Below are 25,861 nucleotides of genomic sequence, written 5' to 3'. Positions count from 1 at the left end.
ATAACTGTTGACATATTAATAAATTAAGAAAAAAAAAATCAAATCAGCCATTCCATTATTATCCCATTAATTTGCTTAATTAACTATGTGGATACAAAAAGCCAAGGTGGACATATTTAAAAAATATATATGTTTGATATCTGGATTTGATCAATGTCTTATTTTAATCTTTAATATTTAAAGAGGAAAGAAGAATAGAGACAAAGATGGTGAGAATTAGCCAAGAGCCAATAACTGTTGACATATTAATAAATTTTTTAAAAAAATCAAATCAGCCATTCCATTATTGTCCCCTTAATTTGCTTAATTAACTATGTGGACCCAAAAAGCTAAGGTGGACATATTTTATTTTTATAACTTTACATGGCTCTAAACTTAGACAGGTAGGCAGCTTTTTAATATTACAAAGAAAAAGAAGAAAGTTGCAGATAATCCCAACCAAGTAAAACCCAAACCCAGACCCACTCACAAAGTACTCCCTAATTAATAACCACACTGACACTCCACCGGAGTGAACCATGCCACCACACAAACCCACCTCCCTTGTCGGTTCCACCGCAAAACTAAGACTGAGTCCACGGCGGACAGACCTCCTCCGCCTCAATATTTCTATCTCCATTAAAATATTATATACAAACATGTGACCAAAAAATAATAATATAAAAAAAAACAGTACTTTTTTACTAATTTCTATAGAGATTACAGCTGTGTAACATAAAAAAAAATAATCTTACTTTAATCCAAAAAAACACTTAAATAATCTCCACTTTACAAAATATCTTTAATAGATAGTCATACATAAATCCCCAGCAATAAAGTAACTTGGAAAAATCAGTGTTGTTATAAAAGAAGAAGAAGAAGAATAGTCACTCAGATTTGGCACAATTTTTGCTCAAAATGCTTGTCCTTGATATTTGGTACAGTTTTTTCCTTCTGTCTGGAAATTTTGACCATTGAAGGCGGAAAAGTTCAGGTATTTAACTATTCACGGATAAGAAGTTAAGATTTTTTTTTATTATATAAATTTAATAAGAAGTTAAGAACTTTTTAAGGGAAAAAAAGTGTTTTTGTTTTTGTTTTGTTTTGTTTTTTTATTTTTATTTTTATTTTTTAATTATTTTTAACTACTCCCCCAACCTCGTTCTTTTATGTGGGGTAGATCCGAAGATGTGAACACTGGATTTTTTTTTTTTGGACCCATATGCTTGAATAACAACAAGAAAGTCTGCTGGGTTTTTTATTTTTGGGCCCGGGGTGGTGTGAAGTATATGATAGGATATACGCACGAACAACTATAAGAGAGTGTAATCCTGGTTACATATATGTTTCATACTTAGCAATTGGAACTTTTCATAAAACGAGCTCACTTTATTTCTTCTACAATGGAGTTCTTTATATTTGCAGTTTTGCACAATTAGTCTGTTGGTTTAGCTTAAAGAAGAAAACTTTTCCTGTTTAGCACTGTTCTAATAGATCTATAAGGTCTAATGAAATAATTAATTTGGCAAGGCTATATAGGAGGTGTCTACAATGGAGAGATTTTTATGCACACGACCTTGGTGCAAAAAAAATAAATAAATAATTCCTCTTTTTGCATGAAAATTTTCAATTAAGGTATCAAGTACATTGTCTTTTTGCCCTGACGTAAGATGGGCCAACTCTTTTGGAACCTTCTTACGTGGAAAAAGGTGTAGTAGTACACAGAGTAATTTCTCCCGCGCTTTTTTATGGTTCAAATATTATCATATAAAACTAATTTTTGCATATCTCTTTCCTTTTTTTTTTTTTATTATTTTTTTTCCCTCTTCTCTCCCACAATCTTTAACAAAAACACTTTTGATCATAGTAACCCAAAGATTCGGATGCTTAAAAGTGTTTCAGTTAACTAGCTAGGCCCTTTTGAGCATCTTTATGTTCTTGCTAAAATATTTAGGCGTTTTGAGTGCAAGGCTTGGCTTACTGCCAACACATGATCAGAAGAAGACAAAGAAAACGCCGAGGTACAGATCTCAAAGACAAGTCTTTGAGAATCCATGGCCTCAAAAAGACAATCATAATAAATTATGTTTCTTAAACGAAAATTCTTTGTAGTGCCATACCATCCTATAAAGAAAATATGGTACCTCTAGAAGAAAAAAAAAAAAAAAAGGTCAAAACAATCCAAAGTCTCTTTGGACTTTACCAAAACATAGGATCAAAGAAGTGCCTTAACATAAAATACAAGGTATATCGGATATACACAAAACACAACCAGCCACCAAGAAAGATCCTATTTAGAAGCTCAAGCAATCTAATTCTTCTAGCTATAGCTAAAATCACGAACAATGTTGTACTGGTTCATAGTTTACATACCCAGCACATAGACGAAGTTCGTCCAATAGCTAGTTTAAAAAAAAAAAACAAAAAACAAGAACAAGAACAAACAAACCAAAACAAAGCAAGACAAAACAAAACACACATATACAATACTCAGTACAAGCGTACAGAGATTTTTCACGCACTATAAGGTTTTAGTTAATATGCGTAACTCCATAACCCATCTCCATCTCCATCTCCATTTTCGTCACCACCGGATTCATCAGAAGACGACTTTGACTGAATCCTAGGCGGAGTTAAGAGCATCCCTTCTGCCATATTGACCAGCAAACTGGGCATGTTCAGCAACTCTTCTTCGTCAATGAAGTAATCTTCGTCACTGCGTCTAAGATGTGTCGCTCCGTGAAAAGCACTGCCACTCTCCGACGATCTTTCCATCATCGCCTCAGCAGCACACGCAGCAGCGGCGCGTATGTCAACGGGCGACGTCGAAAGCGGTATCGGGTACCAGAGAATCAAGTCCGGGAAGTTTAACACCGTGTCGGGGCCCTTCAGGGCCAAGGCCGCCACGTCATACGCCGTCGCCGCCATGTCCTGCGTCGGGTACGTGCCGAGCCAAATGCGCGTGGCTTTACGTGGCTGGCGTATCTCGGATACCCATTTGCCGCTTCGACTCCGAGCGCCCCGAAACTTCTTGTGCTTAGTGGTACTACTACTACTACTACTGGGCGACGATCCGGGTTGACCCGAAAACCCTTCCGATACAGATATCGGTGACGTGGCGGTGGTGATTGTAGAACTTGAAGTAGATATTGTTGCTGTGGTATGAGTGTTCAGGGTCGTTTCCTCCCGGCGCACATTAGCGGTTCTATATGGGTTGTTTCGGCGTACGTTAGAAGGATTCTTGGCCATTTTTCCTAGTACTGTTGACCACCCTCTTTGTTTTTTGTTTATCTGTTTTTTTTTTGTTTTTTTGGGTTCAATTGGCCTACATATAATTTTTTGGGCTCAGTACGGACGTAAGAATAATTAACCCCCAAAAAAAAAAAGGTTTGTAATAATGTCTCTTTAAAGTTTTATTCTAGAGAAAAGTGATTAAAATGCGTGATAGGTTATACCACCAAATTTTCTTATATAGAGTTCATAAACTACTGTGCAATCAACGTTGATAAATAATTCAAATATTTACTTATTAGGTTAAACTAGCGTGCAATCAACGGCAAAAAAATAGTTCAAATATCTACTTAAGAGTTTTACCAAATCAAAATATCAGCAAATAATAATAATAATATCACTAATATGACACATTAATTTGTAAATTTGATGTAATAAAATTTGTATATTAATAATTTAATACTTAAGAATGGAGTAATTTTATACTAAGTTAAAAATACCAAAACATATCAACCAATTAAGTTATATAAAAATCTTAACATATATGTAATTTCTTAAAGATTCTTCATTTATTGATTGCATTATTATGTGTTTTATTTTAATTTATTGGGGGGTTTTATAAATTATAAGAGTATAAAATTTGTACGAGAGTGGAGGCAAAACCAAGTTTCAAATCTTCGAGGGAGATGTTTCTCAAAACATATACATAACATGTGCTGGGATAAGATTGGAAAATTAAAAATATTTTACTATTCAGTTTATTTTTACTACTATTTATGAATAATTTTACTTTTTAGTACTATTTATGAACCCACAGTATTATTTCAACTAACTTTTATATTTTTCTATAATACTTTTAATAATAAAATTTTAATTTCTACAGAATAAATTTTTTAAGTTGATATTGTAAACATATATATTAAAAGAAATAGAGGAAGTGAAATGGTGGGACATAAGGGTGGGAAACTTGTGGCTGAAGCTATTGGTCCGACATCATTTTTGTGTGGCTGAAAGTGGGTACACGTAATAGACTCAATGACGGGCTTAGCTGTGATCGTGATCCACTGGGTCCACCATCATATCAGTTCCTCAATTTCTCTCTCGTGCATTGAAAATATCTTGGGTTTTACATATGCTTAACGATGTTGATCAAGGATAAAATCCAATTATAACAACGATTGCCGATAATTCATCTAGGTCATGCTTACCATTATTTGTACCTTTTGGCAGGTTGTATGAATACTCATTGCGACTTTTTATTGAGGTCTAGTGCACTAGTGCTCTACTTTCTTTTCTTTTTTTTTTCTTTTTTTTTTTTTCTGAATGGAAAAGGAAGAGCTCTACTTTTTAATTTTGATTGATAGGTACGAGGCAGACCGATCCTGTTTCAGTGTTAGGAGCAGCGATAGCAAAATGGTGGAATCATCAAATTTTTCACAACTTTTTGCCACAATTATAGGGTAACAGAGCATGAAAAAAAAAGTGAGTTCATATATAAGCATGGAGAGCTAATAAGGAAGCTGTCCCAGTAAAACAGAGTTCGCGTCGGCATAGAGTCCTTTTTGAAAACAAGTGTGACAACTGTAAATAATCTTTAGAAGATGTTTTACATTCTATTTGGTCTCGCCTAGACCTCACGCCTATTTGGAACATAGATATCAAAACCGTACCGGAGGATCACTTGGCTAAATAATTGATTCATTGGTTCAACCCATAGTTCATTGGTTGAATTGTAAGTTCATTAATTAATCAAATAATATGTTTTATAATTTTAAAAAGGAGCTAAAATTAAATAAAAATACTCTATTTGGGTAAATTAATAAATTATAACAATAAAAAAATTACATCATATGACATAAAGTTAGAGAAAATAAAAAAATAAACACACCATTCACATATATCATCCAATAACCAAGTTATATAGTTCAAAAGTCTTGAAACAACATACCTCAATATCTCATAGAAATTCAAAATAACTATTTAGCTTAATCATTAAACCCTAACAAAATTATTTAAATCTCCAAATACAATCAATAACTTCAAACTTTAGTGACATTAGTAGTTTAGTTCAATCTTTTTGAGTTTTTTCACATATACACAGTATTATTTTTTTTTTATTCGCGAGTTAAAAATATTAACCCTTGCAATCCATCGGTTTGATAATGGGTGATTGCATATCCAGTATTTTACACCAAACCATTCCAAATAGTGCTTTGATTCATGGGTTTTACAATTTAACTAATGGTTTGGTACATATTTAATTAGTAACTATGATTTGGAATTCTTCTCCAACATTGTTGTTTCGGCAAAATAAAACTTTCACTGGCTTCTTGGATCTAATACGCTATATTGAGGAGGATGGAAAAGATTTGGAGTGGTTTGCTATGCTAGTTTGGTCTATCCAGTACTGTAGAAACCAACTTAGAACAAGCTTAAAGGATTAACCGATACCTTAAATTATTCCCTCTACTACCTAGATTCTATAAATTTTATTAGTGTTACTCCCACATGGCATTGGTTCATGCTTCTACCCAATTTACTAATCAGACTCAGTGGGTTCCTCCTCATGCTCCTTTGTTTAAAGTTAATTTTGATGGAGCAGTGTTCAAAGTTTCCAAAAGAGGTAGGTTTGGGTGTTGAAGTTCAAGACAACCAAGGGTTAGTTCATGCTTCCCTCTTGAAGAAAGTCCCTCTCCCTCCCATGTCCGATGACATTGAAGCTATGGCGGCAGTTCAAGCTATCCTTTTTGCTCATGACCTTGGCCTCTCTTCCTTAATTCTTGAGGGAGGTCCTGTGGTAGTTATTAATGATCTCAACAACGAAGATGAGTCTTTGGCATGCTTCAAACATCTCCTTGCAGCAGTGTAGCCTACCATAGCGGCTTTCAATTGTTTTTTTTTAATACTCGTAGAATAGGTGATATAGTAGCTCACAATTTGCTAAACATATTAGACATGTTATAGTTTTATCGGTGTGGATGGAGGATGTTCCCTCCCGCCTTCATGATGTTCTTGTAGCCAATTATGACTAATTTTTCTTTCAATAATGTTTTGAGGTCATTCTTCTTTAAAAAAATCAAATTTCATTTCTTTCTTGACTGTAAAGATAGAAAGTATACTAAATCATAATGTGTACAAAAATCTATGTTTGTAAGGGCGTATTGTAAGGGCATATCGAAAGTGCCTACGAATCGTTCAATATATAGGTGCATATCATATGAATCATATCGTGTCGTTGAATCGTATCTATAGTATGATATATACACATGCGGGTTTAAAATAAGTTTTTTTATTATTATTAAAATTTGTGGTTTTATTTTATTTAAACGAGTTGTTGGACTCTCTTTTAACACAAAATTATAGGGATACTTAATTGAGTCCAATAAAATAACATATACTTGAGATTTTTCCCTCTATTCTCTTTCTCTTACAAAATTTAGACTATACACTTGACGATTCACTTTCATATTTATGAATTTATAATAAATATACTTTATTTATATATTTATATGGGTCCGGTTAATGTGTATCTTAAGGGCACACATTAAGCCATCCATTTTTAAAAATATTTTATAAGAAATTAAAAAAACTATAAAAAAAGTTGATAACTTTTTCATTTTTCAATAAAAACTTTCCTAAACTAGCTTATTAATATAATCTCAGGGCATATATTAGTAAAACCCTATAAATATATATAATTTTTTAATATAATTATATTAGATGTTTGAATATCTCATGATACATTATACAAAAAAATCATAAATCGATTCACGATATGATTCAAGTTTTATTAGCAAGGGGTAAGCTTCAAGCTAGCCTTTGGTAGTCCTCCCAGAATGTCGTAGCTCCTTTTAAGTATCTCATTAGGTGAGTTTGAGTTGCTTCAAAGTGAAATCAGTTTCTAGTATTCCAAATGGACCATGCCATCGTTGGTCATAACTTCAGATCTTTCCCGATAGGGTTTTCCACCATTTTCGTGATAAGTGAAAGAAACTTTGTACAACCGCCCCCACACTTTTGCAGCTTTCCATGTACGAATGCCCAAACATTACGTGGCAATATATGGACATTCCCGCAGGATATGACCAGCCGTTTCACAGTCCCGATCCACATACTGTGCATTGAGGATCAAGCGGGACCTTTTGACGAAAAAGGTTGGCTCAGGTAGGTAGAATATCTGAGCACGCCCGCCACACAAAATTACGGACTTTCGGAGGAATATGCAGCTTCTATAGTTTATTCCATATTCCATAAACTCTTGTCCTCCCTAGCTGACATCCGAAGAGCCACATGATACACTACTTTGACTGAGAGTCTGGGCCAATTTGGATGTGGAGGATATCATCCCACGTTGACTGCGTAAACATGGCTTGCAGCATATATATAACGGTTCCATTGCCTTGCGAGTGGGGTCAATAAGGGCACAAACCCCTATAGTTTGGAATCAGAGTCTCTTACTGGTCTTCAAAGAGCTACACAAGGTGATTTCTTTTGTGGTTTTCATGGATTTTTTTTTGTTTGTTTTGGTGGGTTTCATCAGATCTGATGTTTTGTTTGATATCCTGGAGATTTGCATTTTTTTTTTCCGATGGTTTTATGATTCTCTTTGATTTGTGTGTTTTTATTTATTTATTATAATTTGGTTGCTTCCCAAAACGCTTTCACAAAATCCACACCTTCAGCCAAATAATTTTCCCCAAAATACATTAATCTTCAGTTATCTCAGTCAATTTATCAAACACCCAGTAGCAAAAAAATACCTGAAAGATGGGCAGTGAGCTGATAGTACGTAACCCGAAACTGAGGGAAAATGACTTGGAGAGCTCTCTCTTCAACCGGTCCTTCTTCCTCTGAAACTCGAGCTTGGTACTATATATGGCTTTGAATTTGAGACCCAAAACTAAGAACAAGCTATAGCTGACGATGATTTGATGAAATTCCAGTGGCCGTTGAGGAGGTTTCGACGATGGCGATGGCCACGCGGCACAAATAGCAATATGCCACCAGGCACCAGCGAACAATATTTTAAATCCTAATAGTGCGAAGTTGTTGACGGGTATAAAATTAATTTCAGTTTTGTGTCTGAACCGACATGCTTCCCAGTATGCTTCAAGTATAAGACCCTGTTTGGTATATTTAAAAAAAAAAAAAAATACTTGTATGTATTTTGATATATTTTTTTACCCACAATTATTTTCATACATATTTTTAAACAACAAAACACATATTTTTAAACAACAAAACACATATTTTTAAGTGTATATACTAAATACTTGTTAATTTGTTGTGAAATTATTGTGAAAAAAGCATTACTTTGTTTGTGAATCAACCATAAAATATAAAGAAATATTATGTTCATGATATTTTTATAATAAATTCTAAGTGATAAATTTTAAGTAGCAAATATAAAAAAAACTTATTTATTTAGTTGAAAAGAAAAAAAAATAAAAAATAAAATCAGTATAAATTGACTCATATGCCTCTGTTAAAAAAATTTGTGATCAATTAAAAAATAAACAAGTAATCAATAAAAAAATCTCACCAAGTTTAATAAAACAAAAACCATGCCCAATTAAAAAATAAAAGGCAAAGAAAAAAAAAATACCCAACCATGTCCAGTTAAAAAAGAAAAAAGAAAAAGAAGTAACTAAAATATCGGCGGCACGAGGCAACATGTTATTTTGCCCAGAGACAAACAAACGAAGAAAAAGACAAAGATTAACGTGACTAAGCGTTGGATTGGACAGCGTTCCGCGGCAGGAATTGCGTTTTTGTGTGGGTCCTATGCATTATTTATGAAATTCATAAATATGGGTTTGTGAAATTTTTTTATTAAAACTGAATCTTACGACATTATTTATATATTTAAAAATTATTTTGTTATAGTATTTTTAATTTTTAATAATAAGTAATATCCAAACAGATAAATTGAAAATAAAAATAAAGACAAACAAATGAAGAAAAAGACAAAGATTGATGGAAACAAGATGAAGATTGTAACGCGAATATAGTTAAAGAATGTGGTTAATTTTGTCAAAGCAATTGGTATTTGGTAGGAGCAATAACCAAGTTTTTCCTTCGTTTTGAAAAGATATGTTTTTGGTGAGTCTAGGGGATAAAATATTTGAGTGTCACCAAAAATTCATCTGACTTTCTCTCTTTACCAACCAATCTCAAAAGAGTCAAAACCTATTTTCTCTCATTTCCTTTTTATTTTTCCTATTTCACCTCCAATCAAACTTTAAGAAATCTAAGTGGGTTTTGAGAAACCAAAAAGTGACAATTGTTGTAGAAAAAACATATTAAAATCTATCAAGAATTTACAAACCTAAATAGGTCAACCACTTGGTCATCTTGAGTCTTGACATGGGTGGGGTGGATCCCAGTCTCTCTTGTCCAAGAGATCACGGGTGTAGTTCTAAAGGGTCATCCTCTACTCTTAGAATCCTAATTTTCCAAAACTTTGATTATTCACATCTCTCTCAATTCTTATCCAACATATAAAAAACAAAACAAAACAAAAAAAATCTATTGTTGGCCGAAAGTTTATGAGATGTAGATTCTAATTTTGTAGCTTCCTTCTTCTTTTTTTTCTTCTTTTTTAATTAAAAAAAAAACTAATTTACTTTACAAAAACTAGGCACAAATTTTCTAGTTACAAAATTAGGGCTTCCGCTACAAAAATTTTAAAACATGATGTTAACATTGTTATCAACAACATACATAAATTTCCTAACCTAACTTAATCAAATGGGGTGCAATTACTCATTTTCGCAGGCAAAATTTTAGAGGTGTTGCCGAGTTGTTGATAACAACATACACCGAAATCTCTCTCTCCAATCAATTTCTATTAATACATTTAGATTGTAGATATTGTGTGTTTTGTGTTTGTAACAATTATCACTTTTTAAGCTATATCAATATTTTATTAATTTGTGAAAAGGAGTTCAAGACAGTGCAGAACATTTCCAAAGTGACTTCAGCAGGGTAAAATGTATGCAAAGAAAAACTCTAGTTTTTATATACTTATTGTGATTTTCAACCCTTCATATATTTTAAGTATTTATTATTTATAGATATAAAAATAATACTAATAAAAATTGGGTTTTACAAACGTATGTCCTTATGGCCTGTTTAGAAGTTTAGAGAGGGAGGAGAGTAGAGGAGAGGAGAGTAGAGTAGAGGAGAATGGTTATCCTCCACCTCGTTTGGATGTTTTTAAAATTCGTAAGGGGGAATGGAGTAATTAGCACTTCCTCTTATTTGGATGTTTTAAAAATTAGGATAAAAATGAAAGGAAATGATTTAAATAGACAAATTTACCCCTATTTGAAAATAAACTTGCAATATTAGTCTATGATTAATTTGTTAGATTAAATAATTATTTAATCAACATTCTCATCCTATCAAATAACACTAATATACTCTAACAAAAAAAAAAACACTAATAAAAGTATAAAATTACTATTAACTATTATAAAATAATTTTTTTACCTCAAAAAAATTATAAAAAAATAAAAATCCTTCATAAATTTCTAAAGCCTCCTCCCATTTCTCACCAACCAAATAAAAAGCTATATGACATCCAAAAAGTAAAATTAGAATTCAAAATTTTCTGAGCAACCAAACAAGGTGGAGATGAGAGAGAGATCGGCCGGTTTGATCAAGGTGGAGTAGCTCTGGAGCTCGACGAGCTTGACGTGGAGAGACCAATCGATCAAACATGGCTCTGGGCAAACCAGGATGGCTCCGACCGATGATGTGGAGAGACCAATCGATCTAGAAGTAAGGTTGATGTACTCGGCGAACAGCAACGGTCAACTTCTCCGGCGAACAACGACTCACTCTCTCTCACTTTCTCTCGACGTTTCTCTCTCACTTTCTCCGGCGTCAACTTCAAGGACAGCGACGATCACACGGCTCTCCACGTCGCAGCCTACAATGGACTCACCGACGTCGTTTCACTCTTGCTTGACTGTGGCTCTGAACTCGATCCCAGTGATTGTTAGGTAGCACAGTCCGGTTGGGTTTCTCTTTTCTGTTTGGTTGCTAAGAAAATATTGGATAGAAACTGTAAAGATACTAAATTTGTTGTGTTTGGTTGTTGAGAAATTGTGTTTGGTTGGTAAGAAAACACTGAGAAGATTTGTCATTTGTAGTGTTAAACCATTTGGGTTCAATTTTTTTTTTCATTCACCTTAAATTTTCTTAGGAAACAAACAAGTATTAATTATATAACCAGTTTGTAATTTTGTTAATTTAGAAAGGGTAAATTGGGGAATTTATTTTGTCAATAATTTATCTACTCTATTCTCCTTCTAAATCTCTCCAATTTTGGGGAATTAAAAATGAGGGGTTAGAGGTAGTTGAAACCCTCTCCAAACTCCTCCAAATCCCTTTCCCTCATTCCTTAAAAAACTTACAAACAAGGTAATTGAATTACTCTCCTTCCCTTTACTCTACTCCCTCCTATTTTTGACTTCCAAACAGGCTATTAAAGTATACACACATGAATAAATTATTTTAAAAAACTTTTTATTGATAAATAAAAAAATGACTAAAATAGATTATTAATATATACTCCAATGGTATACATTAACTGAATTCATCAAAAATTAAAACATGAAAATCCATATATACAAACAATAAGGATACATAACAATTAATAGTAATTACATTATCTACTTTTATTTTCTACAGTAATTGCAGCAGTACTTACCTTGATGAGTTGACAAGTGAATGCATGTCATACTTGTCAGCACTTGAAACACAGATAGAAGTTCATCTGTATTTAAAATTTAAAAATCTACTATTCTTCTTCTTCTTTTTAACCAGAAACAGTAAATTAGATTCACTTCGCATTTATGTTAAGTGTCAGCAGACGAAGCTTTTTACCATTTCAGATTTTCTGAATTCTGCCTAGACCACTAATGGCTAAAGACATATGGACCTCCATATGTGATAACTAAAAGTTGTAAGGTTGTGTTAACGGCATCGTTAACAACATTTTTTGTAGCTTTTTATAAAATTTATTTTACTTTTTTAGTTTTTTGATCATTTTTTTGCAATTTTTTATTTTTTTTGGCAATTCTTTTAATAATTTTTTGTCATTTTTATTAAGATTCAATTTGAAAATCTTAACAAGCACAGTACGGTGTTCGTTAATATTTCCCTATATTATTTTCAATTCTGAACTTGACAATGTGAAAAAAGAAGATAGCAATTCAGTTATACTACTTTCCTTATTTCCAATAAATTTCATGGGGCCAAAAAAGAAAAGCGGCATGAATCAATAGAATCCATAAAAAGGACTAAAAAAGATTCCTAGGTACGAGCCGGTATATCCTGACCCGGCATATATGCCGGGTATAAGATATAATTTTCGCCCAGGTACAGGCACCTTGAGTTGTTTGTTTCTAGTGCACTTTTAAACGCATAATGCAGCATGCAGAAAATGCCCATAATCTATTTCTATTTTTCTTTTTAAAAAAAAGATCTCCTAGACCACATTATGAACAAAACACCCACAAACCAAAATAATAACTTTCTCTAGTTTGCAATTCAACAATCAAAAGTGAAAAAAACAATAGTGAACGTAGTTGCTGTTTTGGGTGAAAACGGAACAGACCTGGCCAAATGAGTGTGATTTGGCATCAAATATTCCTTGCCCAGTTTTCAAATCAACATGGAAAGCAAGCAAATGAGGAATGGCATCAAGCAGTGGTTGAGGAAGGTTAGAGTGGTAGGTGAATGCAAGATCATATACATATCGGGAGTTGGAAATATATCATATAATAAACAAGTTTAATACAACAACGGAGGTGTTACGTTCACAATATTTTCATAACATTTTCACAACAAATCACAGGTGGTTAGTTGTTATTGGTTCAAATTTGAACTTAACACGAATATTACTTTTTTGCCCCAATAATAACAATCAGTAACAACCTTCCACTTAGGATTTGTTGTAAAAATGTTGTGAAAATATTGTGGACATATCATTTCTCGTACAACAAATATTAATTATCTCAAGTATTTTATCTAGAATGCAAATTAGCAAGAACAAATATATATATTTATATAGAGGAACAGTCTTACAGTGCTATAGAATTACGCCGTAAAAGTGTTGTTCTTAAAGGTTGATTCGTGCCACTCAGAGTAAAACTTGGTGCGACTAATTCTCTTAGCCAAACAACTCCCTAGAATAAAGCTATAGAGTCAACCTTAGTGATTGACACACTTCCACTTAGGAAGGTTCAAAAACAACATTTTTATCTTTCCTTATAACAAATATAAATTGTAAAAAAATATGTAAGAGAAAAAGAGAACATAAATAATATATTTTGAAATAAGACAAAACTTAGGTACAATACTTAAGTGTTGTTGCTTAAATTTCTTTTCTTAAGATTCAACAATATTGTTGTACTTAACTAAAAATGCACTTTCATCCCATGAAGAAAAAAACCATATGGCTAAGTATTAAAAAGAGAATCCAAGAAACAGTAGCTGAGTATTGTACTTAAATTTTATCATTTAAAATATAGAATAATAAAATAGCCTTATAGGAAAGATGATGAATATTATATGGGCTATTTATGAGAATGATAAGTCTATAGTTATTGGTTAATAATGACCCATAAAAACCTAACAACTATATTATCCATTATTATCCAACACGACTATTTTTTTCATAATGGCCCAACGACTATTATACTCATATATTCTCAATGACAAAAAATAAATAATAATAAAAGTATTTTTTCATAATGGCCCAACAACTATTTTTTTCATAATGGTCCAACAACTATTATACACATATATTCTCAATGACTAAAAAATAAATAATAATAAAAGTATTTGAAACACGCTACCACCAACATGAGTTGCCTTAGATCTCTGAAAAGCCTTGCAATGGGTGTTGTCCCAAATAGCCAGTGCCTCCCACTGCCAAAACTCTCTTCCTGCTACTCATATCTCTAATATCTCTCTCCATGGAAATGTTGGGGTTGTTTTTTAAGCTTTTTTTATGCAATTGGAAGATTATGATTGGTGCTTTGTTAATTGGAATCGGATGGGCTTCTTTCTTTTTGCAAATTTTTGTATTTTGGTTTGGGAAACTTCTGTTGTCAGTGTCAGCTAGAGGCCTGTCACTGCCAGAGTTTATCACATTGCCTGAAAGTAAGGAAATGGTACAGTGGGTTTGGGAAAATAGGGAACAGAATTATGGGCGGCAAACTGGCAATTGGCTAAGGAGAAACTGAGAGGTTGGGTTAGTTGGGTATTAGCTACCAAAGCGGAAAAGTATCAATTCCGATTTTGGATTTGGATTTTTCTTAATTTTGTGGTTTAAAAAAAAAAAAGATTAAAAGAAGATACATATATTTAAAGCCCATTTAAAGTTTGGATTTGGGTTGTTCTTAATTTTGTTTTAGAAAAAACAACAACATATCTATTTGGTTTTTTTTTTAAAGCCCAAATATGTATTTTTTAAGCCCATAGATATTCGGTTTATTATTATTATTTTAGATTCTAGCCCATAAAGGGTAAAGTAAATTACTATTTTGGTTCTTAATGTCTACATCATGTATCAATTTGATTTTTAATACATTCTCAAATTTTTTTTTTTGATTTTTTATAGTCCATAACCTTTTGATATTATATTAAAACAATCCCTACAGTTAATTAGTGGATGAAAAATATTAGCATAACTAACAGTGAATTGCCACATTGTCTTTGTTTATATTAAAAAAAGTTAAGTCTTTAGTTATTGTATAAAAGATCTAAAATTCAAATCTCACCCACACAAAGAACTAGTTAGTCTCTTGACCTAATAATAAAGAATAATTAATATGTAACGGATGATATAAGTTTGAAATATTATCGTATCTATTAAAAAAAAAACAAACAAAAAATCTTAGTCCATCTAAATTTAAGATACTAAATTTGGATCTCAAATCCTTAAATCATGACACACACAAAATAAAGGGGGAGAGATTGTTTAATTATTATTGTAAACATGTTATCAGTTGAATCTAAATTCAATAATACAAATTACTCTTCATTTAACTAGCCACAATAGGAGATCATGAACAAGCAACAAAAAATCTAAAATAAATAAATTGAACCAAAATTTTAAAGTGTAAACTACAAGAAATATGTAATACAAATTAACAAAACCACGTGTTTCACAAGTGATTAGGTAATGAAAACTTATAATTATTCTAGTAATAATGGGTAGTAGGGGTGTGCATGGGTTGGGACGGGTGGATGGAGGGCAATATTTATAACCAACCTGCCAATGGTGGGTTGGAAAAATTCCAATCCGTCGCCGACTCACCAATCTATAAATCTAGAGGGTTGGTTGAAAATTCTAACAATTTCAACTTGGCTGGTTAAGCCGGTTGGCAAATTCAATTGACTTGAATTTTTTTTATAGAGACTAAATGAAATTATTTCAATTAAACTGGATAATAGTTTGATTCCTCAAATAAAAAAAGGGAAGAAAATTTTACCATTTTTATTAAAAATAATTACAAACACTACATTATTTTTTTTATTAGAATGACTGAAATTTTATTCTACAGAAAAGAAAAACTTCTCAAAATCTGAAATTAGATGTGTACAAAGAGAAAAATAATAACAAAATATTAGAGAAAGCGGCTAGAGTTTATTAGGGAAGAGAAGTGTGAAAATGAAAAAATAAAAAGAAAGAGAAAGAGATGAGAGAAATAAAGTGAGAGCGTATATGAGGTAGATTTTTGCAACATGACAAAGTGTGTGTGTGGGCGGGTTGAGTTATGGCAGAGTAGAAATATTTCAACCCATTATTCAACTCGACTTGCTAAATTATCTATCTAACTCACCCAAGCCGACCTACATGAGTTGGGTTGGGTTGGGTTGGGTTAGTGCGGGTTAGGTAGGTAGGTTGGTAGGTTAGGCGCTTTTTTTGCACAGCCCTAATGGGTAGTGGATTTCTCAACCAAAAACAACAGTGGAAGAAAATATATACTCATCAATGTTAGAGCCATCTCATTAAGATTAGTAAAATACATTTAAACCCACCCAGGACCTAACCTCTCTTCTTTCATACCGAAGAGAAAGGATAGGGAGGGAAATAAGGACCTATGATCCAACCTCACTCCATTGTCATCTCTACTTAAAAATACACTTTCAACCCATAAGAAAAAAACCATATGATTGAATTTTAAGAGAAAAATTTAAGAAACATGTTTAAGGTATTGTACCTAAGTTTTTTTTTTTTTTTTTTTACATAGAGGGCTTCACCCTATAAGATAAATATATTTAGAGGCTTTTTATGGGCCAGGTCGACCCAATGGTATGGTCTGAACTCAAAACGAAATGTTGCAAGTCCAAACCTGCACTAATGCAAACTTTTAAAGCCCAGTTTAATCCAACGGTGTGAATTTAACTCTGACTATAATACAATACCCCGATCTAGGGCAACCCCCTCGCTCTCAGCAGCGCCTATAAATTAGCTCTAAACCTCGCCACCCATCCCCAACATCTCTCTTTCTCTCTCATTTAGGGTGTTGGTAGATATACTGATAATTGTGAATAATAGCGTCATACTGATTACGTTTATTGGGTCATGGGAATGAAGTGAAATCAGATGAGGATAGAAATAACTGCAACAAAATGATCGATTAATTTCGTGATTACTTGTATTTAAGTCTCTGATGATTTCTTTTCGTTCCACTCTCTTTCTTTTTTCTTTTTAATATATATATATATTTTTTTGAGTTAAGAATTGGTGGTTCAATGACGAGATATGATGAGAAAAATATTGGTCCGTGTTTCTGATTAACCGTGACCGACAAACCCATTTAGCACACTCTCTGATCTCTTCAAGAACCTTCATATTTCTGATATGTTTTTCGTTTTAGATTTTTAGTGCTTCTATTGTTGTTTTAAACTCTTAACGATAAGCACATTGTTTTGTAAGGAATCAAACTTGGACCTTTATGAAATACTCCAAGACAGATAATTTGGTGCGCTTGATTTTGGTTTGGTTTGGTTTTGAGTTGCTGTGATGAATCATGAAACTATCACATGTCAGACTTCAGAGATCTTAAAAGGTCTATGAGATAATATTCATGTTTCTGAGCAGATTATATATATAACTGCTGGCACTGTTGTCCTGTCTATGTGAAGCTGACTACCGTAGTTGCAACTTATTGACTTTGTGTGTTGTGTCTGATTCAGTTGACAATGGCTTTCTTTCTCTCTGATAATAAACAACAACATAAGAACCCAGAAGTCCTCTTATCCCATGGCCAGAATGGCTCGGAACCAATCCTAAGAAGTACATGGAAAAGAATTTTGAGTAAAGGTCTGTTTTTAATAATATCAGATCAAAACACTGCTCAGTTTTTGGTGATTAGATCTTAGATCTCTTATACAATTTATAGAAATTTTATTAGTTAAGTTAACTAAACTCAATTTGAATTGATTTAGTTATTTGAAACTTAGTGAAAGTTTTGGTCTTATACCTATTGGAAGAGGCTGAACTAGGAATTACAGTTGCTACCTTTAGTTACGTAGTTGCTTATACCACTCTCAAAGGGTAATCTCCTCAATAATCAAATCAAGCTTCAATCATTCCATATGAAGTAATCAGCCATACGAAGATTTTGTTTACAATCAGTCTGGCATGAAAATTAGTAAATTACCTCTCATAAGCAAGTCTTTTGCAAAATATATTTTTTTGTTCTAAAAAAATTATCATATTCTTCCCCTTTTGTGTTTAGATTTAGACTGGTAAATTATAAGGACTTCAACCTAGCACAGTCTTAACTAGAATTCCTGTTGGGATTTTTCAGCCCAGATCCATCATTCCAGCGGCTAGAGAATTGATTGATACACTTGGAGGTTGGAAGGGAAAGTTAGATATCAGGTGAGACCGTGAGAATCATATGAATTATCTCTGCAATATTAAACCCAAATAACAAAACAATACAGTAACCAAAAAAATTATTTAGGAAAGTAAAAGCTCGAGGGCTGAGGTTCAAAACAAAAATCATGCTTCGAATTCCTATTGTAAATCTATAAACATATGGTAAGAAATGACACAACTGGATTGATGATTATCTGATTATAATATACTATATCCCTAAGCTTGTTGTTACAGATGAAGTAACAGCTAACGAGATTCACTTCCTTCTCCAGTTTGCTGATTGCCAAAATTTGGGATTTGCAAAGTAGGATACTTGACAATTCAACGGCCATAAGGGGCGGCATGAGACTTCTCAATAAGCAACTCGATTTTCTGCTCATGTAGTTAAGAAAGATGATGTAAGTATATGCTGGGAATTACGTAAACCAACAAAGATTTATTCAAAGCGGAAAAAAAAAAGTTTCTATATATATATATATATATATATATAGAACGAGAGAGAGAGAGAGAGACAGAGAGACAGAGAGTGACTTTTAAGACCCCCCCAATATATATATATATATCTAAACAGTTACTGAACTTGCTACAAATTAGAGAGATTGCTTGTGCACAATGTTCCAAAAGTTGGAAGTTTGTGTCTGAAAACAAGATGAAATAGTGACATTTTTCTTCTGCATGTGATTTAAAATGGGGATAACATATAGTTGAGCACCGTGCATTCAAGATTGATAATTTATTATGAGGCAGCATCCCATCATAGATTATCCCTTTGGAATGCATCTTAATGTAAGTTCACAGTTGATGTAAGGCCTTTTCTGAGTTCCAAAAACTGGTCCCCATTATGCAGAAAGAAAGAGCAAAGTGACTTGAACAGAGAAGGGGGGGTTGGACTGATTTTTTGTCATAAATAAAAAGGTTCCAGTCAGGTGTCCTTGGAGCATTTGGTAATGGACCGTTTTAAGAAAGTTTTAATACCATTTTCACGGGAAATATAAAAAGTTGTCACAAAATTTAATTACTATTTTCTATTCCCATAAAAAATTTCTAAAAATTTCCTAAACTAATGCCGTTAGAACATCTGTTAACTTTTGCCATAAAAAATCCATTTGTTTTTATAAACTCCATACCCATGAAGAAAACAAAGAAAGGTATTTTACCTTTACTGATTTATTGACTTCTTCAAGTTTATTTAGCAGCAGTTCCCCAGTAAGTATGCCTCTGCGTTCCATTGTGGCATGGCGTGGTGAAGCTGTCATCTGAAAAAGTGTATTTTTTTTGGTTAGTGGCATAAAGTGTAGTTTTCTAGAATGCATGAATCTGCATAAAAACAAAAAACTCAGTGGATAGAAAACAGTGTCTTCAATATAGCATTATTGACAGAAAAATTACAAGAAATAAAAGAATGAAAAAACCCACAAACAAGCAACAGTATCGCAATGTGATAATGGTGTGCTTCTATTTTCATTGATGACTGATAGAGAAGAAAGATTAAAAAAAAAAGAAAAAAAAAAAAGAAGAAGAAGGTAATTTAACCATTTTCAGCTGAATAATGGCAGAACCATTTTGATGCTTAGGGTTAGGCCAACAAATCTAAGAGTTGGCTCCTCAAAAATTTGAGCTAGTCCATCCCTCTCCTCCCACCTCAAAAGAATGAGTTTTTATATTTTATAGATTTATAGCTGTAACGGACTTTCAGGCTGTCCTAGTGGCCCCCAAAAAATAAGAGTTTTCAGATTTCATATATTTATAGCTGCATTTGACTGTCAATTGCAAGAATTGACTTTTATGTGCGTGTGTACTCCTTCAAGTAAAAATCTCTTGCTTCAACCTGTAGATTAATTTTTTTTTTTTTTTTGATAACTAATAATATGCTTTTATCAAAAAAGACCACTCCATGAACAAGATGAACATGGAGAAGCCAAAAGAATTACAAAGAATCAAAAATTATGTACACAGGCTTAGAGACTTTCAATTCAGCTATGGCACGGGACCAATCCAGCAAAGATCTACTAAACAAATCTAGCACTTGGGTACCAGTATGCTCCACATCCTCAAAAATACACCAATCACATTCTCTCCACAATATCCACATCAAACATAAGGGGACGACATTCCAGATATTTGAAGACTGCTTACAGACCCAGTTCCTCTAGCCAGATAGAAGATCAATGACCTTTCCTAGTAATACCCAATCAATTCCAAAAGAATTGAAAACAAAACTCCACAACTCCCATGCAACAGAACAATGAAAAAAAAAATAGATCAACTATCTCTCCACTACAACAGCACAGACAACACCAGCATACCAACGAATAACCTCTCTTGTTTTGTTTTATCATTTTTTTTCTTTAGACAACCTTTTTGAAAAATCACTCAAGCTACCAAGAAGTCACAAATTAGACAAGTTACTGAGAAACTAGAATAAGGTACCGATATGATTCTTGTTTTACATTTTCTGTTATTTGGTCTCCAAGCAATTTAATAATATATATTAAATGCCAACTAAATATATGAGCACAGATACACTCAATATATATGTTTCTCAGGAACCAAAGATAGGGGAAAATTTTCTACTTTCAAAACTGCCAGTCTTTTCTTTTCTTTGATTCAGCGACTACAAACTAAGTCTGCATCTATAGACCAAATGAAATACGAACTCAGCCCAGAAACAAACATGAAATTTCTTTTAAATCCATTCTTACCACACCCCTTTTCTCATGCGTAGCATTTCTGATTTGAAACTAACCTTCCCTAGTTCAGAAGGTTAGTTCTAATCTCCTGGACTCAAACCAATCACTCCCTATTCATTACTATTGAGACTTCAGACATGTCTCAGAAGTCAGTTATGGAACAGGATGTTTATGGGACACCCCAATCAGCATGCATACTACGATTCAAAGAATCCAATAGGGAATAAGCCAAGAACTCTCACCATCACCACTGAAATTTCTATGAAGTTGATAAAAGAGTGAAACACCTCAATATGATCATATAATGTAGAATAAACAGATCCTGTGCTACTAAATCTTTAGAACATAATAGCTGACTCGAAACAAAATTTTCGAATGTCCACCATATGAGCAAGGAAATTGCATGAAAACCCTCATATAGGATTAAAGACTGCTTCCTCAGATCCTCAAGCACTAAATACCAGAGTCTTTTACCATAAACATCAGTTCTGCTTCTGCACCAATCTTGATGCAACCATAGAAAATTAATTTGTTACTACTTTGCAAATTAGTCTATTCAAGATTTATTTTATTGAACCCACATGTGGAGTCCAATTGTAGTAAAAGTCATGGGCTTTAAAAAGTTCAGATGTATACTAGGGTTAAAACCTTTTTTTTATTTGGGTTTTTATTTAACAGTTATGGCCAATTTTGTATATAGGGGTAAAACTTTAATTTCAACAATTTTGTAGACTAAGAATATTTTGGTAATTTTGTTTAGCCTAGAATAACTTATTAGATCCTAAGTATCTTAGGTTTTCTTTCTTTGGGTCTAGGTTAGTCTTTTATTAGTTATTATTACCTTATTATGTTTTTCGTTTACTATTATTAGGAGTTCTCCTGGATTACTTGATACACGGTTTTGGCGAGTGGAATTGTGTATCCTTGGTTTACTCCTCACAATAGGTCCAAAGGGCCCTACCTTGGTGAGGTTACATGTCATAAAAAAAAAGTTTTAGTTTACTAGTCAAACTAAGAGTCCTAATATTACTAATACAAGAAAGACTCTTTATTTATATTTGTGATCAATGTACTCAAAAGAATAAAAGGAGTTGATTGATATTTGTTTTGAGTTTTTTTTTTTTTTTGATAAGTTGATATTTGTTTTGAGTATTGAAACATGTTGGCCTTGTTATTTGTCCCTCTCTCTCTCTCTCTCTCTCGCATGGTTTGCACTACTGTTCACGCACACAATTCACAGTTTGTGGGCAGATTTGGTTTCTGTTTCTTCTTACCTCTTTTCAACCCCAAAACAAATCTTTCTCTTCTCTACAAACAATATTTATTCTTGAACCCTAATCCTAACCCTTGTAAAAAATTTTAAACCTAAATCCATAAATCCTACTGAACCTTAACCCACCACAATCACTGTAGACAAATTCTCCAATTTGTCATACATCATATATAATCCCAACTACCAAAGCACACATTCAGGGATCAACCATGATAGCTCCATTCTCCAACCGGCATGGGAGAAGGAAAAAAACTAATAATGAAAATGAGCTTCTCTGAGAGACCTTATAAAGCTTTATGCCCCCCCATCTTGCAAGGTGATTTCAACCAATTTAAATCAGCTCAGGCTGACGTGATTATGAACCAACCAAAACCTGAGTATCATGCTAGTCTAATAAAATTCTAAAGCAGTTGTGCTGTTACAAGCATTATTTGTAGCATTCAAGAGTGTTAAGAGTTTTGGTAGCACTGCAGTCATCAGACCAAGAATTATTGAGCTGAAATACCTTAAGTTTCTTTTCTTTTGCCTGGTCTGAAAGGGGGAGGGGGGGGGGGATTGGATGTTGATTTTATCTCTAAGCGATTTTAAAAAGTGAGGAAAAATGAAAATGATGAATCTATGATCTGCAAGAGTTTAATATTTACCTTCCAATTTTTGGATGGAGATCTCAAAACAGCTGGTCCCTCAGACAAAGAACCCATACGACCCATGTTTTCCCCTTCAATGGTTAGAACCGTAGGCTTCCAACCTCTACCAACATCTTGTATAACCTTTGAAGCTTCTGTTACAATGACCTGCAAGACATGCAATTCATTTAAGTTTTTTTTATAAACTGTGCCCTTTTTAATAATGTGATACTCAACATCTGCAACCCATGAAACAGTGAATGTGAAGAATAGACTAGCAATAGTCAAATGGATAACAAACTAAAAGAAAAAAAAAATCTTAAACTACCTTTCTCAGAAGTCCAGGATTAGAAACCCCTTGAACCTGTAGATCATCCACAGGTGCAGCTTTTCCCTGTGCTATACTTTCAACTCTAAAGGTATGGATTCCAAATACTGATTGCAAGCAACCTATTGAGAATAGAATGTTAAAACACCATAACCCTCTTTCCAAATGAAGCATTTGTTATAGAAAATATATATTGCGCACCCAACAGACAAAAGAACCAAATCCATATGAGCTCATATGATCAAGAGATTTATGCAGATGCCAATGATGAAAATGCAATTTTTTTAAAGGAAGAAAATTAGAGAATGGGTTAGTAAATAATAAATCTCTCTCTCTCTCTCCTTAAGTTCCTATCCTATCAGAAACTCTGCATGGGTACAGAACCAATAATAACAGAGAAGAACAGTATATGAATGTGATCTGAAATCGTTATTTTAGTAATCATATATTACAGAAGCATCTGAAAAGGCTTGCACTGGTACCTTGTTCAATAATGATATCAATTACCATGGAAAGTGGAACATGCTTCTCGATTGTCACAGTGCCCCAAAAAGGTATATAAGAAGGCCTCGAGACCTTCATAGGGAGAAATGAAAAAATTACATCTACACAGATTTTTTCTTTAAAAAATAACAAGAGAACAATCCAAACAATTTGTATACCTTGTAGACTATCTCACTAGGTGTAACATATAGTTTGCGTGAGGAAAGATCCTTCTGAAGCACATATCTCTTAATGGGCAGATATAGCAGCATAATGATGCCCACTCCCCAAGCTAAGACCAGCATCAGCGATATAGAAAGCCATATAACAGTGTCATACTTAACACTATTTCTTGCAAGTTCTTCAAAGGAAGCAAAGTACAGTATCTTTTCAGAACAATCTGCAGCTTCATCATCATCTAACTCGGTATCAAGATCACTAAGTAGATGATCCTTTGATGACCTCCGTTCGGATAGACCATCCGTATGACCCATCAACATTTCTTCGAGCTCAAAACTAGATATTAAGAGACATAAACATTCATTACTAAAACCAACAATAGTAATAATACCATAACCAATGCAACATTATTTCCCCTTTAGGTGCAATATTTTAACCAACAAAGCAAATGATCTGGTCCAATCAGTTGCTTATTCAAAATATTTTGCTGAGAAATCAAGCTATCACATTACTAAATGCTAGCATATCAAGATTAATCAAATGCACCCACAAGCGACATATAACACTGGATTCACAAGTTCTTTTGTTCACTCTTGGACCATAATTGCTCTCAGACAATAATATTAGTGAGAGTGAGAGAGATTGTTTTTTTAAGACATTTTGGTGATACACTGCATATCGCCGTTTAAAATACAGAATCAGACCATATTTGAATGACTCGAGTCCTCATATTCTGTTCGTACCACCCACGTTCGCTCTTGAACCATGAAATCAAGAATGAATATTAAAACATAAAACAAAAACCCGAATACGCCGATTGTTAATATTTTGGATTTTGGCTAAGCTAAAGTGATTCTCCACTCTCTTTTTTTCCTTCCTTCCTAAATACAAAAACAAAACTTCGACCCCGTATGACAATACAGTATGATTTAAATTCATAGGCAGACATCAATAACATGAAATGCCTTATTCTTGCCAAAAAACATTTTTCTAAACCAGGCAAAACTTCTTCCTAATGCTTAGCAAACAGTACATTACAAATTTGAGCGGTATCATTGTAGGTAAATCACACCAATCTCCCACCAGGTCTACAAAAACGTCAGAAACTTTCCCTCTTGTTTCCATAAATTACACTATGCCCCCTGATTTTCGTTGTCATCTAAGAAAACTTTGGATCAGATTTTTTATTTTTATTTTAAAATTGTCACAGTTTGTAATGGCACATAGGTGATCTTAAGTCCTAACCCTATTAATATTACACATGAGTGATTTCGCACCTTAGCGCTCCGTTTGGTTCCTGAGAAAATGAAAGAAATTAAGGTAAAACGAGATCTATATTGATAACTTCGAGTACCAACAGGCAGCTCAACTACCTTTCACACTTTCCTTTTTCTTCGGTTTTTCTCAGGAACCAAACAGAATGTGAACTTTCAAAATCGACTTTTTCAAAAAAGAAGAAGGTCTAAGTTACAAAAATTCGAAACAGATCAACAGGCAAGTAATAGTGAACAAGTAGAGAAATGCTTAGAATTTTACCTGGAATAATTAATGGATGGCTACGATACGAATATCAGAAATATGGTACGTTGGGGTATTCTTCTACTATTCTTCTTCTTCTTCTTCTTCTTCGGTGATTTTAAGAGGAAGAATAGAAGCTGGATAAAGTGATTTAAAGTAAACTACCAGTCCAATGGCTTATGGCTTTGGGTTTGGGGGATTATTTTTCTAGTCTTAAAATATAATGATTTTAGATTTTAGATCAGCTCAGGCTCGGTGGATCAGTATTCACTAGTAATGCTCACTGGTGCTCTCCCGTTTACGTTAAAAACGGCTATTGGGCACGCGAGCGAAATGTCAAACACAAAAAAAAAAAAAAAAAAAAAGGCAAAATTTGGTATATAGTATATTTTTTGGAAAAAATTCGGTGAATAGTATGCAGCTGAAAGTATTTAGTAAGTTTGACTGTTTTTTGAAAATCGAGTTTATAATACTCGAGTTTCAACTCAAAATCGAGTTTTTCAGACTCGATTTAGACTTGATGTGCATTATAAAATAAAAAAAAAGGTGGAACTCGAGTTTAGTAAACTCGAGTTCCATGCTTTTAAAAAAAATAAATCAGATGGAACTCAAGGGAAGCAAACATGAGTTCCGTTATCT

The 25,861-nt window shown here is 33.2% G+C and overlaps 2 protein-coding genes and 2 non-coding genes across 5 annotated transcripts; 2 read left to right on the top strand and 2 right to left on the bottom strand.

Moving 5' to 3' along the window:
• Window positions 1–2,236: 2,236 nt before the first annotated feature.
• On the bottom strand, window positions 2,237–3,428 carry LOC142641041 (ethylene-responsive transcription factor ERF027-like). Its single transcript, XM_075815398.1, has one exon. The coding sequence runs from the start codon at window positions 3,226–3,228 to the stop codon at window positions 2,515–2,517; it is 714 nt and encodes a 237-aa protein (XP_075671513.1). The 5' UTR covers window positions 3,229–3,428; the 3' UTR covers window positions 2,237–2,514.
• Window positions 3,429–16,833: 13,405 nt separating this feature from the next.
• Window positions 16,834–16,913, top strand: LOC142641883 (small nucleolar RNA Z199). The gene has a single exon (XR_012845555.1). It is a non-coding gene; the product is annotated as a small nucleolar RNA Z199 (small nucleolar RNA).
• A 336-nt stretch (window positions 16,914–17,249) lies between these two features.
• Window positions 17,250–17,341, top strand: LOC142641799 (small nucleolar RNA R64/Z200 family). Its single transcript, XR_012845477.1, has one exon. It is a non-coding gene; the product is annotated as a small nucleolar RNA R64/Z200 family (small nucleolar RNA).
• Window positions 17,342–18,133: 792 nt separating this feature from the next.
• On the bottom strand, window positions 18,134–25,566 carry LOC142640386 (uncharacterized). 2 transcript variants are annotated; one of them, XM_075814446.1, is made up of 8 exons: window positions 25,241–25,374; window positions 24,982–25,001; window positions 23,704–24,040; window positions 23,524–23,617; window positions 23,042–23,163; window positions 22,732–22,881; window positions 19,282–19,380; window positions 18,134–18,496 (listed from the first exon to the last, which is right to left on the bottom strand). In XM_075814446.1, exons 3-8 carry the CDS (start codon window positions 24,022–24,024, stop codon window positions 18,446–18,448), a joined length of 837 nt encoding a protein of 278 aa, XP_075670561.1. In that variant the 5' UTR covers window positions 24,025–24,040; window positions 24,982–25,001; window positions 25,241–25,374; the 3' UTR covers window positions 18,134–18,445. The 2 variants fall into 2 exon arrangements, with proteins under 2 accessions (XP_075670561.1, XP_075670560.1); XM_075814445.1 differs by lacking the exon at window positions 24,982–25,001 and having other exon boundaries at window positions 25,241–25,566.
• Window positions 25,567–25,861: the final 295 nt, after the last annotated feature.

Source organism: Castanea sativa, chromosome 6, assembly GCF_040712315.1.
Source record: "Castanea sativa cultivar Marrone di Chiusa Pesio chromosome 6, ASM4071231v1".
Classification (NCBI taxonomy): domain Eukaryota; kingdom Viridiplantae; phylum Streptophyta; class Magnoliopsida; order Fagales; family Fagaceae; genus Castanea; species Castanea sativa.
Note: the sequence above shows the minus strand (reverse complement) of the source record. Positions and strands in the feature narration are given on the sequence as shown.